Raw genomic sequence first — 17,986 nt, 5'->3', positions numbered from 1 at the left:
AATTGTTCACTTTTTATACCTTTAGTACATTAATGGGAAGATTTTTTCAAATCTTTTTATTCTCATTTTCAACATTTTCAGCAAATAAACAACAAAAGAAAAAGCAAACAAATACAATAACAATCTTCCAAGAAAAATAGCACCCCCCTCAATGTATAGACCAAAACATCCTTGTTTTGTGCGTTCCAGGTAAAAATTTAACAGTCGATCAATAAACAGTGCAATCAAAACTACATTAACTCCAAACCCCCCCCCCAATCATGTTCAATGGCAACCAGTTCTCGAAAATGCATAATAAACAGTCCCCATGAATTGTACAACCTCTCCTTAATCCCCCTCCGCTCAAATCTCACCTTTCCAAGAGTCAGAAATTCAAGTAGGTCCCCCCGCCAAACAGAAAAATGAAAATGAAATGAAATGAAAAATGAAAATCGTTTATTGTCACGAGTAGGCTTCAATGAAGTTACTGTGAAAAGCCCCTAGTCGCCACATTCCGGCGCCTGTCTGGGGAGGCTGGTACGGGAATTGAACCGTGCTGCTGGCCTGCTTGGTCTGCTTTAAAAGCCAGTGATTTAGCTGAGTGAGCTAAACCAGCCTCTTTGCAAGGAAGGAGGTTCAGAGCTTCCCGATAGCGCCGACTCCCTCTTTGTTGGAAGAGGTATTGACGGCATGGGAATGGAGAAGGGGTGGTTTCAGCAATCTACGAGAGGATTCTGAGGGAGGACGGGGTGTCCATGGTGGCACAGGGTGAAGAATCTAACCGCCACACCAACAGGGCCGGCCTCCGGGTAATCAGTGAAGCGAAGGATGAAGCACCTGCCCTGTGTCCGCCTGCAGATTGGGCCAGTCTGGCACCCTAAAAATGGCTTCTCGGGGAACATGTAGTATCCTCGAAATGACACTGAAAACCTCCCTCCAATACCTCTCCAGCCTCGGACAGGACCAAAATATATGTACATGGTTTTGCGGGGCACCTCCTACAATGCTCACATATGTCCTCCACTCCCGCAAAGAGTCAGCTCATCCTCTCCCTCGTGAGGTGCGCCCGATACACTTTTCAACTGTAACAGCCCCAACCTCTCGCATGAGGTTGAGGTGTTCATCCTCCCAGAGCAACACTCACCACATACCGTCTTTGATAACCTCCCTCAAAATCTCCCACTTGGCATTGATCCCCTCCATGGACACCCCGCCCTCCCTCAAAATCCTATCGTAGATTGCTGAAACCACCCCTTCTCCATTCCTAAGCCGTCAATACCTCTTCCAACAACGAGGGAGTCGGCGCTATCGGGAAGCTCTGAACCTCCTTCCTAGCAAAGTCTCAGAGCTGCAGGTACCCTTTCCCCAGTCCATATTCTCCCCTAACTCTTCCAACCTTGCGAAACGTCCCCCCCCAGGAACAGATCTTTTAGTGCCCTGATCCTCTTCTCCTATCTCCGAATCCTCCCCTCCAACCTCCCTGGCTCAAACCTGTGATTTCCCCCTGATCAGCATCTCCCCATATCAAGCCCCAGACCTCAACTGCCTCCAAATCTTCAGTTTCACCACCACCACCACCAGACTCCCAGAGCACTTGCCTGGGGCCACTGGGAGCAGCACTGTTGCCAGCGCCCTCAACTGCGACCCTCCTCCATGCCAAATCTGCTTGCACCTTCCATCGAGCTAGTCACATTGTAGCTAAAGAGCCGTTCCCTCCCCAGTCTTGTGCCACCTACAGCCCCAAATATTTGAAGTGGGTTGCTGCCCTACGAAATGGCAGCACTCCTGGCCAGGACACCACAAAATATTCACACTTTTCCAGGTTCAATTTATGTCCTGAAAAAGACAGAAATCGGCTCTGGTATATATAACAAATCGTCTGTGTACAGGGATACCCTATGTTCCATTTCCCTCCCCTCCCCTGTACTATTCCCTTCCAGAGTCCCAAACTCCTTAAAGCGACAGCCAACCGCTCTAGCGCTAATGCAAATAACAGAGGAGACATAGGACACCCCTGCCTGGTCCCCTGGTGCAGAGCAAAGTACCCCGAACACGTGTTGTTTGTGCGGGCACTCTCCATCGGTTCCTTATATAATAGCCGTACCAACTCCGTAGATCTCGGCCCAATCCCAAATCTCTCGAACTACCATCAAATACCCCAATTTTACCTGATCAAGTGCCTTTTCGACATCTAGCGCAACCACCACTTCGGTCTCCATACCTTCAGACGGCGTCATGATTAGTAACCTCCTGATATTTAAAAAATGCAGCCTTTCTTTCAGGAACACCGCCTGGTCCTCCCCTATCGCCTTCGGGAGGCACCCCTCTAACTTAGATGCCAGTACCGTCACCAGTATCCTGGCACCAATATTCAGTAGCGAATGGGTCTTTATGACCAACACACCGTCGGTCCTTATCTTTTAACAGCAGGGAAATCAAGATTTGCCCCCTTGTTTGTGATAGCACCCCTATCCCTATCTCCTGCTCAAACATCCCCATCATCAGTGGCGCCAATTTGTCTTTAAGTTTCTTGTAATACTCTACTGGGAACCCACCTGGTCCTGCCACCTTTCCCAATTGCATCCTCCCAATTGCCTCCTTTACCTCCTGTTCTCTCATTGACCTCTCCAGTCTGGCCCTATCTTCCTCCCCCAGCCTCGGATACTCCAATCTGTCATGAAACTCCCGCATCCCCTGATCCAGCCCGGTGGCTCCGACCTATACAAATTTTCATAGAACTCCTCAGACACCTTATTAACCTAGTCCGGGGCCACCACCAATTTCCCCGTCCTATACCGCACCTAGACTATTTCCCTTGCCGCCACCTTCCTCTGAAGTTGGCCTGCCAGCATGTGCTTTTCCCCATATTCGTAAATCGCTCCCTTCGCCTGCCTCAATTGGCATGGTAAATCCCCATGGACAACTGATCAAAGCTGGCATAAAGCTCCCTCCTATCCAAAAGGACCGGATCTGCATCCCCTGCATATCTCCTGTCCACCTCCAACATAAGACCATAAGACATAGGAGCAGAATTAGGGCACTCGGCCCATCGAGTGTGCTCCGCCATTCAATCATGGCTGATATTTTTCTCATCCCCATTCTCCTGCCTTCTCCCCATAATCCCTGTTCCCCTTATTGATCAAAAACCTATCTATCTCTGTCTTAAAGACACTCGGTGATTTGGGCTCCCCAGCCTTCTGCGGCAAAGTGTTCCACAGATTCACCACCCTCTGGCTGAAGAAATTCCTCCTCCGCATCTGTTTTAAACATCTCTATCAGCCTTTGATGCTCTTCCCTCTCTTTATCCACCTTGGCATTGTATGATATCACTTCCCCCCCCCCCCCCCCCCCCCCCCCCCCCCCCCCCCCCGACTACCGACCGGGCCACCCAAACTACCACCTGCGATGCTACTCCTGCCCTGCCCTTCCCCCCCCCCCCCCCCCCCCCCCCCCAAAACCCCTGGACTGGGCAAGCGACTTCGCTGTGACCTATCCATCCTTGGCTCTTGTACCAGATTCTAATCCCCTCCCACTATTAGCTTGTGCAAATCCAAGTCTGGAATGGCCCCAAGTATCTTCCTCACATCCTACATCATTCCAGTTAGGCCATACACACTTGCCAATGCCAGGAAAATAAATCCTCTTCAAACAAACAAACCCAGTGCAAACACACAAACCCCAGAAAGCCGCCATTACAAAAAATCCGAATTCCGACCTTACCCAAACAGGCAACTTCACCCCATTTAACACATATAACAACATGAAACAAAAATCAAACTATATACAATCTTCCATTCCCCCCCACCATCCTCAGTCCAAGACCAAACCTCAGTCCCATTTCTCACTTCCGCCCTGGTCTTTCTGCCTTCACAAACGCTTTCACCATCTCAAAGTAAAAGTCAAATCGCACACCGCTGTTCTACAGTGCCATCACTCGGCAGGCTGCCTGCCTCCTCGCCAACTCCACAGTTAAGTCCTGGTATATGCGTATACCAGCTCCAGCCCATTGCACCTCCCGCTTCTGCTTCACTCAACTCAGGACCATAACCTTCACATGGTACTTATGGAAATAAATAATCACTTCTTTTGGCGGCTCATTCACCTTCAGTTTAGGCCTCAACGACCAATGAGTCTGATCAGTTCCTACCAGGAGGGATATTTTCCCTCACCCAACAGCTCTGCCAACATCTTGGCAAAGCACTCAGTTGGACTTGGGCCCTCCACCCCTTGTGCAAGCCCACGATTCTCAGATTTTGCCACCGAGATCTGTTTTCCTGGGCCTCTACCGTTGTTCTCAGACCTTTATTGACCTCCGCCACCTTCTGCAACTCCCCACCCATCGAGGTGAGCAGATCACTTGCGACAAGGCCTCCTCCACCCCCTTCAGTTTCTCACCCTAGTCCCGAACCTCGGCCGATGCCTTCAACACCGCCACCTTCATCGGGTACCTTCATTGCCCCCATCATCTCCTTCCTCATCACCTCCATGTGCTATGCAAACTGCTTTTTAAACTCTACGACCATCACCTCAGTCATCTCCTCTGCTGTGAACAGTGTGGCCCCACCCAGAGACCTACCCTCTGCCATCTTTCCAGTTGCCGAGCTGACTCTTTCGCTCGATGGCGAACCTTCACTCACTCCCTTCTTCACAGCGACTTTCTTTGGTTTCTGGACATACCTCTCCTTCCTTATGTTTTGCTGCACTTATAAAATTGTCCCGCAACCGGGCATGAAGTTCTTAAAAAAAAAAAACAAGCCTCGAGCAGGAGCCACCCAATGTGCGACTTCCTTCTACATGCCACTACCGGTAGTCTGCGAAGATTTATTTTTTATGCATGTTAATCACATGTCCTTGCAAATTAGTTGAACCCGTGAGTTCTGAGGGGATGATTTTGTTTTGTTAATATTGTTTATTCTGCTACCTTGTGCTGGGATTGGTTCCAGTATTTTACTGAGCCTGCTGCAATGTTGTATCATTATTAACCATTTCATATAATTTTGTTTCTTCACTGATGAGAACCAAGTTGATTATTGGTCCAGTTGCTCAGCTGTTGTAGTAATGATCCAATTTTCTTCCCATGCTGTTCAACCAGAAATAATTGAAATGAAAAATGAAAATGAAAATCGCTTATTGTCACGAGTAGGCTTCAAATGAAGTTACTGTGAAAAGCCCCTAGTCGCCACATTCCGGCGCCTGTTCGGGGAGGCTGTTACAGGAATCGAACCATGCTGCTGGCCTGCTTGGTCTGCTTTCAAAGCCAGCGATTTAGCCTTGTGCTAAACAGCCCCTTAATGGGCGTCGGAATGTGGCGACTATTACAGCTTATAAATAGTAATCCAATGATGTGAAAGTTTTTCGCGAGAGCAGTTTGAGCCTTTTAAATTTATTTCAGACTAATCAGTTGTGGTTTAAAGGCGCTTCAGACTAATCAGTTTTTACCTTTTTTTTTAGGCCTTATCCACACCATTTTTCTCCACCAATAGTACAAGCTTCTTATACAGGACAGCCTCGATACCCAACCGCGCAACAGTCAGCATCTTATACAACATATTCACAGCCAAGCCAGCCTTATGGACTACCTCCCTTCGGTAAGCTTATTCTGCACCTCTTCACAGAATCACAGATAATTTACAGCACAGAATGAGGCATTTTGCCTGTCCTGTACGTAAAAGGGTCAGAATTTTTGAAGATGCTTCAGTCATTGGCTTTCCTTGAGATTGATCTATGTAATATTGGTCTTATCTGAAGCTAAGCTTTAAAAGCCAAAGATCCTTCGAAACGCTATATACTAGAAAACTGTAGGGACAAAAGGTAAAGCTGAAGCAGTAAATACATGTCGATTTTCCATTGTCAGTTCCAGTATATGCTGAAATTTGGATTAAATGGGCAGATGATTATAATTGCATTGTTTGGAGATTGTCTTTTATTTTAAAAATCAGTCGCTTTGTAGATTGATGAGGATTCCGAATGACTGACTGGGAAGATATATGGTAGCCAATGACTATTTTAAAAATCATGTTACCTTTCACCCGGTGAGTTATTTCTGGATCAGATGTTTATTACGTTGGATGAGTATTTGATTTTCCCCTTTTAGTTCTATACGTCTCCTGGCTATGAATTATGTTCAGAAATGTTCCATAAGTTGTTGCAGTATAGAAATAATAACTGTGATTCAATAGATTGAAACCTGAAGCTATTACAGCCCCCTTAATGGCTTGAAGGAGATCTGATTTACATATTCTTCCATTAATGTATTTTGTTTATTCCTTTTGGTAATCTGGTTATGTAAAAGTGCCATTAATCAATAATTGCTATTTTAATCTTAGGTGCATTGTGGCCTGGTGTGAAAGCAGAAGATGGGTCACCCAGTCATCCTGGATACCTCAGTTATAATACAGGGTTTAGCTCAAACCAAACCAGTCCAGCACATTATGCATATCCAGTTCAAGGTAAAGGTATAACACAGGCCTCAATATTAACCCCCTCTTAAGATAGTTGTTTGGAGGTGGGGTTTAAAAATTGAGAATCTTGTTTCACCGGCTTCATGCCATGTGAGTGATATATGTTGATATATTTTAATAACACTCCTATATGCAATTCGGAGCCTAACTTAAGACCAGAAGACATAGGAGCAGAATTAGGCCATTCGGCCCATCAGGTCTGATCTGCCATTCAATCATGGCTGATATGCTTCTCACCCCCATTCTCCTGCCTTCTCCCTATAACCCCTGATCCCCTTTTTAATCAAGAACAAATCGATCTCTGCCCTATAGACACGGTGATTTGGCCTCCACTGCCTTCTGCGGCAAATAGTTCCACAGATTCACCACTCTCTGGCTGAAGAAATTCCTTGAATTAAATTAAAAATTGTCATACACAGCAGTAAAAGAGAATCATTAGCTTCTGGCCTTTTTCTGTATTCCATGTGGATGACCGTGTCTTTGACAGAAGCTTTCAGCTTCCTGTAAGACAGTTATGCCTTCTCGCTCCCACAATCACAATGCCTAAACTTCTCCAACCGTGATCTCTCACCCCTTTCAAACCACAATGTCAGGCCTCCCAAACACTCGTTAATGTGTCTCCCCAATCCCACCTTTAATGTAGAGGTATTTATGGAGAAGTGAGTGAGGTCCAGCATGTCGGGATTTTGCCATATGTCATTGAAAAATATCTTTAAAAATATTTAATAGCAGTATTTACCTTATAAAGTTATACTAATATCAATTCTATACTTTCAATTTTTTATGCTTTCTTGGGGTTACTATAGACATATTATGTACATGCCACTACATATAAATATTTATATATATATTTTTTTTAAATGCTTTGAATTTTATTTTTGATAGGCACCAGTTTCCCAAGAGCTGGCAGTTACTCTGGCAGTGCTGCTGCTGCTGCTATTGTTGTCACCAGTGCTACAAGTCCAAGCAGTTCTAGTCAGGTAGGTAATGTGTACTTCCATATTTAGAAACCACTTCATATAAATAACTTTACTCATTTTATACGAATAACATTATTACTTCTAACCATGTTATTTCTAAAGGATTATCCCATCTACCCATCTCATGGGCAGAGCCAGTATGTGCCGTATTTTCCAAATTCAAACTATGGATCCACAACTCCAAACTCTTCACCTGCCAGCAGCACCTCAACAACTGTCACCTACCAGATGCAAAAAATACAAGCAGAGGTTTCCAGTCCCACAAACCAGGGTTTCCAATCTGGTAATGCATTTTAGACGTTGGTCCATTAAAAAATCTGTAGTATTGTCATGCAACTGTAATGTTTTATACATAATGTGCTGGAGCATAAACCTCTTAAAGGGCTGATGATATTGCAAAGATTTTAGCATTTTCTTTTTTAGTAATTATTTGGGGTCAGTCAAGGAATATATTGAGTATCAGACTGACACGGAGGCTTTGCGAAAGAAAAGTGCTTTTGGAGTGCAGAGGAACACTTGGCTTACATTAAGATCAAAATTTTCTTCGCTTTGGTAGTTCTGTCCTCCCACTGGAAGTAAAATTCTTATTAAATAGATGTGTATTAGTATATACTGGAACCTTTTGAAGTCACTTCTTTTACTGATTTGCTGCTATCTATTAATTGATTCTGACTTTTTGGTCTTGAGGGCGCGAACTAGTTAAAAATGTTTTTTCCTCCCAAATGTGGCGAAAAGAAAATCTTTTATTTCCTTTTTTTTTAACAATAGCCAGCCATGGATATGCCATGTCCGTGCATCCCTTGGCTCAATTTTCAGCAGGAAAGAATGTGCAGTTTGGATTTATAAGGGTCTGGGTCAACTTCAGGGACTGCTGTGAGCTCTTTATTTTTTAATATTCAAAATTGCAGTGTTTCTTTGGGTATGGAGCAAGGACAGTAGTTTGCTGATAGAGTTGCCACACTAATAGTTCCCTGTAGACAGAGATCAAAGTCCAATCACAGAATTGTTACAGTGCAGAAAGAGGCCAATTGGCCTGTCGAGCCTGCGGCAACTCTCAGAATGAGAAATTCACTTGGTACCTTTCTCCTGATTTCTCCTGTAACCCTGCCCATTCTTCCTTTATAGATTCCTGTTCCCTCTTCAATGCTTCAATTGAACTTGCTTCCACCATTCCCAACTTCTCCAATCTATCTTTGTAATCGAAGTTCCTCATCCCTGGAAGCTTTCTAATTAATATTTTCTGCACTCTCTCCAGTGCCTTTGCATCTTTGCGAAAGTGCAGTGTATGGATGCAATAGTCCAGCTGAGGCTGTTGGCTCGCACTAAGAAATTGTTTGCAAAAAACATAATTTCTAACTATATTTAATTTCCCACCACCATAAGATGGATGTAGTGTCATTCTACATAAAAGTTTACCACAAAAGATAGATTCAAGGCATGCCACTCATGCTCACTGTACATTGTAAAATTGTAAGTTTCGTAAGGAGAACATGCAAAATGTTGTGGGATTTAGGTTTCAATCTACTTAAAAAATAGTGTTGCAAAAGAAATGCAAAGCTGTTGGAAGGAAGTACTCTGGTAACATTTGAAAGAAATTAAAAGTCCAAAAATCTACACGGTAACTGATGATCAGTCAAAATAATATTTGATTGTAACAAAAATTATCAATTTTTAACAGAATCAACTAAATTTGGATTGAAAGAGAAAAGCTTTAAAAAAACAGGATGGAGATTTTGCAGTTGTGCAAAATATAAAAATGATGGTGTTTTTGAGGGAATAAAATGTGTTAAAATTTGCTTATTTTTTCTTTTTGTTTAGGGGATTCTGGTGCAGTTCAAAGTCTGTCACCCACAGTGGTAAAGGAGCTTGAGGAACGATCTCGTAAAATTCCCAGTGGGAAATCCAGGGGAAAAGGAAAGAAGAATTGTTCCTCACCAGCACCTGATAATGAACTGGAGGTACATTTCACTTTTAACCAACTTTTTTCTGTAGAAATGACAAGCTATTTGTTTTGCTGTATTTCTGTTCTGTCATTTTAACATGCATAAAGTTGAGTATTGCTGAAAATAGAGACATGTTGAAGTGTTTCAACCAAAGGCCACACGTTAAAGCGGAATTCTCCATTTTAATAATTAATAATATTTATTGTCACAAGTAGGCTTACATTAACACTGCAATGAAGTTACTCTGGAAAGCCCCTAGTCACCACATTCCGGCGCCCATTCGTGTACGCTGAAGGCGAATTCAGAATGTCCAAATTACCGAACAGCACGTCTTTCGGGACTTGTGGGAGGAAACCGGAGCACCCGGAGGAAACCCACGCAGACACGGAGGAGAACATGCAGATTCCGCACAGTGCCCAAGCGGGAATCGAACCTGGGACCCTGGCGCTGTGAAGCGACAGTGTTTTGTAAACAGTTTTGCAACAGTAAACCACTGCTGTTTTTGAGACTTGAGTGTGGTGGCAGGTTGCTCTGGCGTACCTTTCCCACTGGCCAAATTATTGGATTCTACCCTTGGAACTGGTTTAGCACAGTGGGCTAAACAGCTGGCTAGTAATGCACAACAAGGCAGCAGCGCGGGTTCAATTCCTGTACCAGCCTCCCCGAACAGGCGCCGGAATGTGGCAACAAGGGGCTTTTCAGAGTAACTTCATTGAAGCCTACTTGTGACAATAAGCGATAAAGAAAGAACCTCATTAATTATGCACAGTCCCCTCCAAATCTGACGCTCAGCAGTCGATTCTTCCGCCTGCCATGGCAGTGTAAAGGTTCCGGCAACATATTTAAACCCAGAGGAAAAAGGTGAGCAACCTCAAGAAGAAGTCTTGTTCCTCGATTCAACCAGCTTCACACACAGCCCATTAGGGCAGCACGGTAGCGCAAGTGGCTAGAACTATGGCTTCACAGCGGCAGGTTTGATTCCCCGCTGGGTCGCTGTCTGTGAGGAGACTGCACATTCTCCCCATGTCTGCGTGGGTTTCCTCCCATAGTCCAAAGACGTGCAGGTCAGGTGGATTGGCCATGCTAAATTGCCCTTAGTGACCAAAACGGTTTGGAGTAGTTATTGGGTTACGGGGATCGGGTGGAAGTGAGGGTTCAAGTGGATCAGTGCAGACTCGATGGGCTGAGTAGTCTCCTTCTGCACTGTATGTATGTTCTATGTAACTGCGTGGTGCCCATGCCCCACTTGGACCTCCAGCCATCGCATCTGGAGTCTTGGTGCATCTCCTTAGTGTAAATGGTGTGATATCCCTTTGACCCTTTTGTTTATGAGATTTTCGTGTAGCCTTGCCTGGGTTCAGCTTCCCTCTCGTTTCTCTGTTTTGCATTGTTTGCTGCCTTGGGTGAAGTCACACGGGATGAGAAGTGAGCTGGCAAGATGGATACAGAACTGGCTACGTCATAGAAGGCAGAGAGTAGCAATGGAAGGGTACTTTTCTGATTAGAGGGCTGTGACTAGTCGTGTTCTGCAGGGATCCGTGCTGGGACCTTTGCTGTTCGTACTATATAAAAGTGAGTTGGAGGAAAATGTAACTGGTCTGATTAGTAAGTTTATGTATGACACAAAGGTTGGTGGAATTGTGGATAACGATGAGGACTGTCAGAGGATACAGCAGGATTTAGATCGTTTATAGACTTGGGCGGAGAGATGGCAGATGGAGTTTAATCCGAACAAATGTAAGGTAATGCATTTTGGAAGGTCTAATACAGGTAGGGAATATACAGTGAATGGTAGAACCCCCAAGAGTATTGACATTCAGAAAGATCTAGGTGTACAGGTCCACAGGTCACAAAAAGGGGCAACACCAGGTGGAGAAGGTAGTCAAGAAGGCATACGGCATGCTTGCCTTCATTGGCCATGGCATTGAGTATAAAAATTGGCAAGTCATGTTGCAGCTGTATAGAACCTTAGTTAGGCCACACTTGGAGTATAGTGTTCAATTCTGGTCGCCACACGACCAGAAGGATGTGGAGGCTTTGCGAGGGTGAGAAGAGATTTACCAGGATGTTGCCTGGTTTGGAGGGCAATAGCTATGATGAGAGGTTGAATAAACTCTGTTTGTTCTAACTGGAGCGATGGAGGTTGAGTGGCGATCTGATAGAGGTCTACAAAATTATGAGGGGCATTGACAGAGTGGATCGTCAGGAGACCTTTTCCCAGGGTGGCAGGGTCAATTACTAGGGGGCATAGGTTTAAGGTGCGAGGGGAAGGTTCAGAGGAGATGTACGAGGCAAGTTTCTTTTACACAGAGGGTAGTGGGTGCCTGGAACTCGCTGCCAGAGGAGGTGGTGGAAGCAGGGACGATAGTGACGTTTTGGGGACATCTTGACAAATACATGAATAGGATGGGAATAGAGGGATACGGACCCAGGGAGTGTAGCAGATTTTAGTTTAGATGGGCAGCATGGTCGGCGCAGGCTTGGAGGGCTGACGGGCCTGTTCCTGTGCTGTACTTTTCTTTGTTCTTTATCTAGCTCCTTGGCCCTCTGCCTGCCATCATGAGAACCTATCCCCAAAGCTATACCTTGCGCTCCACCACTGGTCGAACCTCAGACCCGTAGTTCCAGTGGCTGCATGTGTCCCACAGCATAGTACTGTCCAGATCGACACTGGTGTATAGCACCAGGGGGCAGACACTCCTGCAGTCCCCAACCACCGGTGCAGTACTGACAAAGGAAGGTCCATGGTTCCATCAGCGCAGTACTGTCCATGAAGACCACTACGACATGGAAATGGAAGGCAGGAACCAGTCTTCCCCGGTAGAGTGGTGTATACCACATCAGGAGCAGCACAACAGTATGGCTTAATGGCTTTGCTGCACTCAACTCGAAGTCTGCTGTGAACTGAGAACTGTCTTGTTCATGCCATTTTTAAACAATCAGATTCTAGACCAATGTAACTTTGCACAGGTGTAACGCTAGAGTAGAAGGCCTGATAGATGTCGGCAACCAGCTGTTTTAATGAGCATTCATGAGATGCCAGTGAATGCAAATTATGTTCATGCCACCAGCTATCGTGAAGACCGAGCCACCATTAGAAGAATTGCAATGTGATTTTACATTGGCGGGTTTGCAATTTTTTGGCTCCTGCTTGATTCTCCACTCCAGCCCACCATGGTTGGGATGGGAGAATCAGTTATGGTTGTTCATGCCCAGTCTGAACTGTCTGTAGTTTCTATTTTTTTTATTCTTTCACTGACGTGGGTATCGCTGGCTCGGCCAACATTTGGAGCAACTTGCAAGTGGTGGTGTTTCCATGCATCTACTGCCCTTGTTTGTCTTGGTGGTGGAGGTCACAGGTTTGGAAGGTTCTGTCAAAGGTCTCTTGGTGGGTTGCTACAGTGCATCTTGTAGATGGTACACATGGCTGCCATTGGGAATCGATGGTGGCGAGAGTGAATGTTTAAGTTGGTGGATAGAGTGCTAATCTAGCGGGCTGCTTTTTCCTGGACAGTGTCGAGCCTTTTGAGTGGTGTTGGAGCTGCACTCATCCAGGGGAAGTGGAGCATATTCCATCACACTGCTGACTTATGCCTTGATGATGGTTGAAAGTCGTTGGGGAGTCAGGAGGTGCGTTACTCACTGCAGAATTCCCAGCCTCTGATCTGATCTTGTAACCAAAGTATTTGTGTGTCTTGTCCAGTTCAGTTTCTGGTTAATGGTTACCCTGAGGATATAGATAGTGGGGGATTCAGCATTGGTAATATCATAGAATATCATGGGGAGATGGTTGGATTCTCTTATTACCTGGCGCTTCTGTGGCATGAAAGTAACTTGCCTCTTTATCAATCCAATCCTGAATGTTGTACATAATGCATTTGAGCAGAAAAATCTTGTTTTACTGACCCAATTTCTTTCAAGATTACAATTTGGTAAAACAAACAACTATCTTGTCACCAACTGATTTAGGTATTGGGATGTGGTAAATGCTATTAGAACATAGAGGCGCTATATATTCCTTCAGTGTTGAGGTTTAGCAAAGATCTTTGCATGAAAATGTAAAAGGTACTCTTTCATGTTTTATTGGAAAATATTTTCCTCTCCTTGGTGTACCATTCAAAATAAAATTTAAACTTTTATTGTGGAGTTTAACTTGCATGTTTCAGGACATGAGCAGTTTTCATTTTCATTTCCATTTTATACCATGATATGGAGTCAGTTTAAAACTAATGTGTGTTGTTAATGCATAAAATTAAAACTAATAAGGAACTAGGCTGATGGGGTGAATATTTTTTATACATTCTGGATTGATGATGTACAAACTATGTTTGTGAGGATTCTAAGTTTAGAGAAATCCGTGCATAGTGCGCAACATATTCAGCAGAAAAATACCGTACATCTTGTATTCACAGAATCACAGAAAAATACAGTGCAGAAAAGGCCCTTCGTCCCATCAAATCTGCATAGCTACATAAAAGGCACCTGATCTGCCAATCCTGATCCCATTTGCCAACACTTGGCCCACAGCCTCTGATGCTAAAACATGCCAAGTTATCCCAAGAATAATTACATAGGAAAAATAAATAGTGACTGTAAAATGTGATCTATTTAAATACTAAATCCAAATTAACAATCTGAATTATTGATGAACAGCAATTTTGTATTGTTAAAAATGGCACTAAATTCCAAGTAGCCTTCTCTATTCTGAGTCGGACGGCAGCAAGATCTTGTCACTTCATAGCTTAAATCGGTGAGCTGACATCTTGCTGCTGCACGGTCAAAGATGCTGTCTATTGGATGAGATGTTCTAATTGAAGACCTGTCTTTTTAGATGGGTGTAAAAGATCAGTGATACTTTTTTGACAAAGTTCAGATCATCTTTCTGTTAACCTGACCAAAGCAATTTCATATGTAGCTGTTTCTGGCACATTGCTAATTGTGAATTGGCTGCCATATTTGTCTTCTAAATAAACGGCAGAAACATAACTTATTGGAGAACATATGGTTTGTGCTTTGCAACTAAGCAGAGCAAGAATTCGATAAGCTGCAGTTCGCCTCAGCATCTTGACGATAGGAAGAAGGACATTTTTATCTATGTTCATTTCTGACAAGCATTCTGTTGTATTTGCTAAATCTCAGATACTGCGACCAGTTGAGTATCACTCAAAGTTTTACCAAGGTGCCCTTAGTTGTAAGATGGACAAAGGACAAACACAAGTAAAGGGTCAATAAGTTTATTAATAATAATGCTATTAAAATTACCCACATAAAACAAGAGTCAAGTCTGGCCTGCCCAAGGTTTGACTGTTTGATTTTAATATGCCCAATTCTTTAATTTAAGATATCCAATTTAATAGGCCTTAAAAATAGGCCTTGATTATATTGCCACAATATAACCTTTTTTATCATTTGGAGACCTGCGAAAGTGCAGTAGTATTGATCTTGGAGGCAATTTACACAAATGGGAGAAAGTTTGGCTCCTGTGTCGTGATAGTTTAAAAAGGAAGATTGACATTTAAACATCTTATTGTGCCTCTGAAAAACAATAAATTGGCTAGCTATGTAGACAAGTGAACAACCTTTTTGTTTACAAGACACGGGATGACTAGTGGGGTCCCACGGATCAGTGTTTGGGCCTCAGCTATTCCCAATATACATCAATGATTCGAATGACTGGACAAGAGGTCACAGTCTCAGGATGCGGGGTAGACCAATTAGGACTGAGATGAGGAGAAACGTTGCTCGGTGGTATACCTGTGGAATTATATGCCACAGAAGCCTGTGAGGGCCAAGTCATTGAATATATTTAAAAAGGAAATCTATTTCTAGACTCTAAACGTGTCAAGGTGTATGGGGAGAGCGTGAGGGTGTGGTGTTAAGATAGAGGATTAGCTATGATATTGAATGGCAGATCAGGCTCGAATGGCTGAATGGCCTACTCCTGTTCCTATTTTCCATGTTTCAATGTAAGATCTCAACAAACAATTTGTCTGGTCCGGGCCTGTTGAAGAAATTGGCTGGTACTGGACTGATTTGGAATCCACTGTCTGAAAGGGCAGTGAAAGCAAATACAACAGTAACTTTCAGAAGAGAATTAGATAATACTTCGCAAACAAAAATGGAACCGTTAGGAGAGACAAATTGGATAGCTCTTTCAAAGAGCTGGCACAAAATGGGCTGAATGGCCTATTTCTGTGCCGCAAGTTCTGTTAACATTAACAGCTCATTTCTCTTCACACACTGTGTGAAGAATAGCAAGAACAGGAAGTTTTACCTTCAGAAGGATTACACATCTGATCCTTGCATTGTACCCTAATCTGACTGCGTTTGTGTCTTTGAGCTTCTAACTAGCAACTGTGAGTACTGCTATATGGACCGAAACTGGATGCTCATGACCATCCTGTGTCTTGAATTGCTGTTTGCCATCTTGGTATAAGATTTTAGGATGGAACCCTGGTGATCAGACTCAAAGTAGGAAGTCTAATAGAACTGCTGTGTTGAGTATAGGAAAATGGTTAAAGAAACATATGTTTTTTCAAACTTGGCTTCAGAAGATTTAAATGGCAATTTATCATTGTGTATTATTCTTTCCTGTGTTCTCTTCACAGCGTGTGTTTGTGTGGGACTTGGATGAAACCATTATCATCTTTCATTCACTACTTACTGGGTCATATGCACAGAAATTTGGAAAGGTAGGAAATAATTAAAAAGCTTCATGTGAAGCTGATTTAATAACCAAGCATAGGAGGTAGAACAATACGAAAATAAATTTGCAATGAATTAGTTTTGAGAAGTCTCTTGTACTTTGGTTTATGCATAATATCTGCTACATTTTTTGGTAAAAGATAAGTATTTGTTTGCAAAATGCAGACAATTTTATTAACAGAAAATGCTTTGATTGGATGTAGGAAAAACATTTTTAAATATTAGAAAACAGGTTGACTGTTGGTTGACCTGAAGTCCTGTTAGGGTCACTCTGTGACTAACGGAAGCAGGCATCATTGATACCTTGTGTTCCTAGAGACTCATCAAGTTACACACAAAATCACTGAAGTAAAATAATACCTTTGTAATCTGATTTTATCCCTATAAAACAACATATCCTCCAGCATATTGTGACCAGGTGATCTGTAAATGGCCATCACTTTCTCATTCTTGTATAGAAATTTCTGGAATTATAGTGAAGTTAGTAAATGCACTGGTCTCCAGCTCTCTAGATTCCCAATGCTAAGCAATAGAGCAGAGCTGAGGTTAGCCAAGAACTACTAATTACTGGCAGCTGACCATTTTAGATAGGTACAGGCAGATCTACTAGCACTTTGAACCTAGCCAACATTAAAGTGGCAGTAAGGAGGAGCTGTTGCAGATTATAACTGATAGCATTGCTTTTTATATGCCTGATGTGTCAGATTCAAGTATAGTCTCACAAAATATTCCTGATACTGTTTCCAGTTTTACAGTTTGTCAGTATGATTACACAAGTTTTTTTTTTTCTAAATGCTCGCTCTAATTTTCGCATCATTGACATGTATTACTAAGTGATTGATTGTCCTATTGTGGGGGCCATTCATTTTCTGTATGTAAACCGAAGACTGCTTTATTTTTGGTAATATATATTATAGCAGACATTGTAGCTAAACTGGTTCCTGTTCAGGAGTCACTGGACACTTGTCAAGAAAAGGAACTGTGACTTATCATCTTTCCTTTCTCAGTCTTTGCATTACACTCCAGAGGCACAGAAGCTCTCTGTGGTGCTCTAATGATCTAACCCGGCTAAATGGCACACCCAAATTTGTGAATGTCTTTATTTTGGAGTCTCAAATAAGACTGGAATACGTTTTATATGATATGCATGATGCCTCTGTTGACTGATGTGATTATTTTCCAGGATCCAACATCAGCATTGACGTTAGGACTACAAATGGAGGAAATGATTTTTGATCTTGCTGACACACACTTGTTCTTCAATGACTTGGAGGTAATAAATATTGATTAGCAGGAGTGGCATGTGGCACAGTGGTTAGCACTGGGGCTACGGTGCTGAGGACCCAGGTTTGAATCACGGCCCTGGGTCACTGTCCGTGTGGAGTTTGCATATTCTCCCCATGTCTGCGTTCGTTTCACCCCCACAACCCAAAGATGTGCAGGTTAGGTGGATTGGCCACGCTAAATTGCCCCTAAAATTAGAAAACAAAATAATTGGGTACTCTAAATTTAAAATAAATAAATAAATATTGATCAGCGACTAAATATTAGTATGTCAAAAGATTTATGTTCAAGTCTCCATAAAAATGTTGAAGTCAAATTTAACCATTAGAAGTTGGGATCATTAGGTGGAGGGAGATAGTGAGAGGGAGGTGAAGCATAAGATGCCCCTTTTTACTGACCACCTTTTACATATTTCTAACTCCAGGTCCTACAGAGGGGATATAATGGGGCTGCTCAGACAGTTTTGTGACATTTTCGGGGTGCAAATTTAATTTGGAGAAGAGAGAGTGGTTTTTTTTTTTGGATTTCTCTCCGGGTGCGGAAACTGGCTTGGGGGGGATTGCCGTTTAAACAGTGTCACTGTTTAAATTTTTATTCCAGTGCTTTACTGGTCTTTTTGCCAAAGGTATTTTTT

The 17,986-nt window shown here is 43.2% G+C and overlaps 1 protein-coding gene across 5 annotated transcripts in view; it reads left to right on the top strand.

The window, feature by feature from the left end:
- Positions 1-17,986, top strand: part of LOC119965695 (eyes absent homolog 3-like) — a 124,705-nt gene that overhangs the window by 83,122 nt on the left and 23,597 nt on the right. For all 5 annotated transcript variants that reach the window (XM_038796458.1, XM_038796470.1, XM_038796485.1 and 2 more), the window contains 7 exons: positions 5,431-5,567; positions 6,306-6,428; positions 7,326-7,420; positions 7,523-7,703; positions 9,239-9,378; positions 15,972-16,055; positions 17,252-17,341. In XM_038796458.1, the coding sequence (XP_038652386.1) occupies positions 5,431-5,567; positions 6,306-6,428; positions 7,326-7,420; positions 7,523-7,703; positions 9,239-9,378; positions 15,972-16,055; positions 17,252-17,341 (850 nt within the window). The remainder of the gene's footprint in view (positions 1-5,430; positions 5,568-6,305; positions 6,429-7,325; positions 7,421-7,522; positions 7,704-9,238; positions 9,379-15,971; positions 16,056-17,251; positions 17,342-17,986) is intronic.

The sequence above is a fragment of the Scyliorhinus canicula genome, chromosome 1 (genome assembly GCF_902713615.1).
Source record: "Scyliorhinus canicula chromosome 1, sScyCan1.1, whole genome shotgun sequence".
Lineage (NCBI taxonomy): Eukaryota > Metazoa > Chordata > Chondrichthyes > Carcharhiniformes > Scyliorhinidae > Scyliorhinus > Scyliorhinus canicula.
The sequence above is the reverse complement of the archived record's forward strand: the minus strand, read 5'-3'. Positions and strand labels throughout refer to the sequence as shown.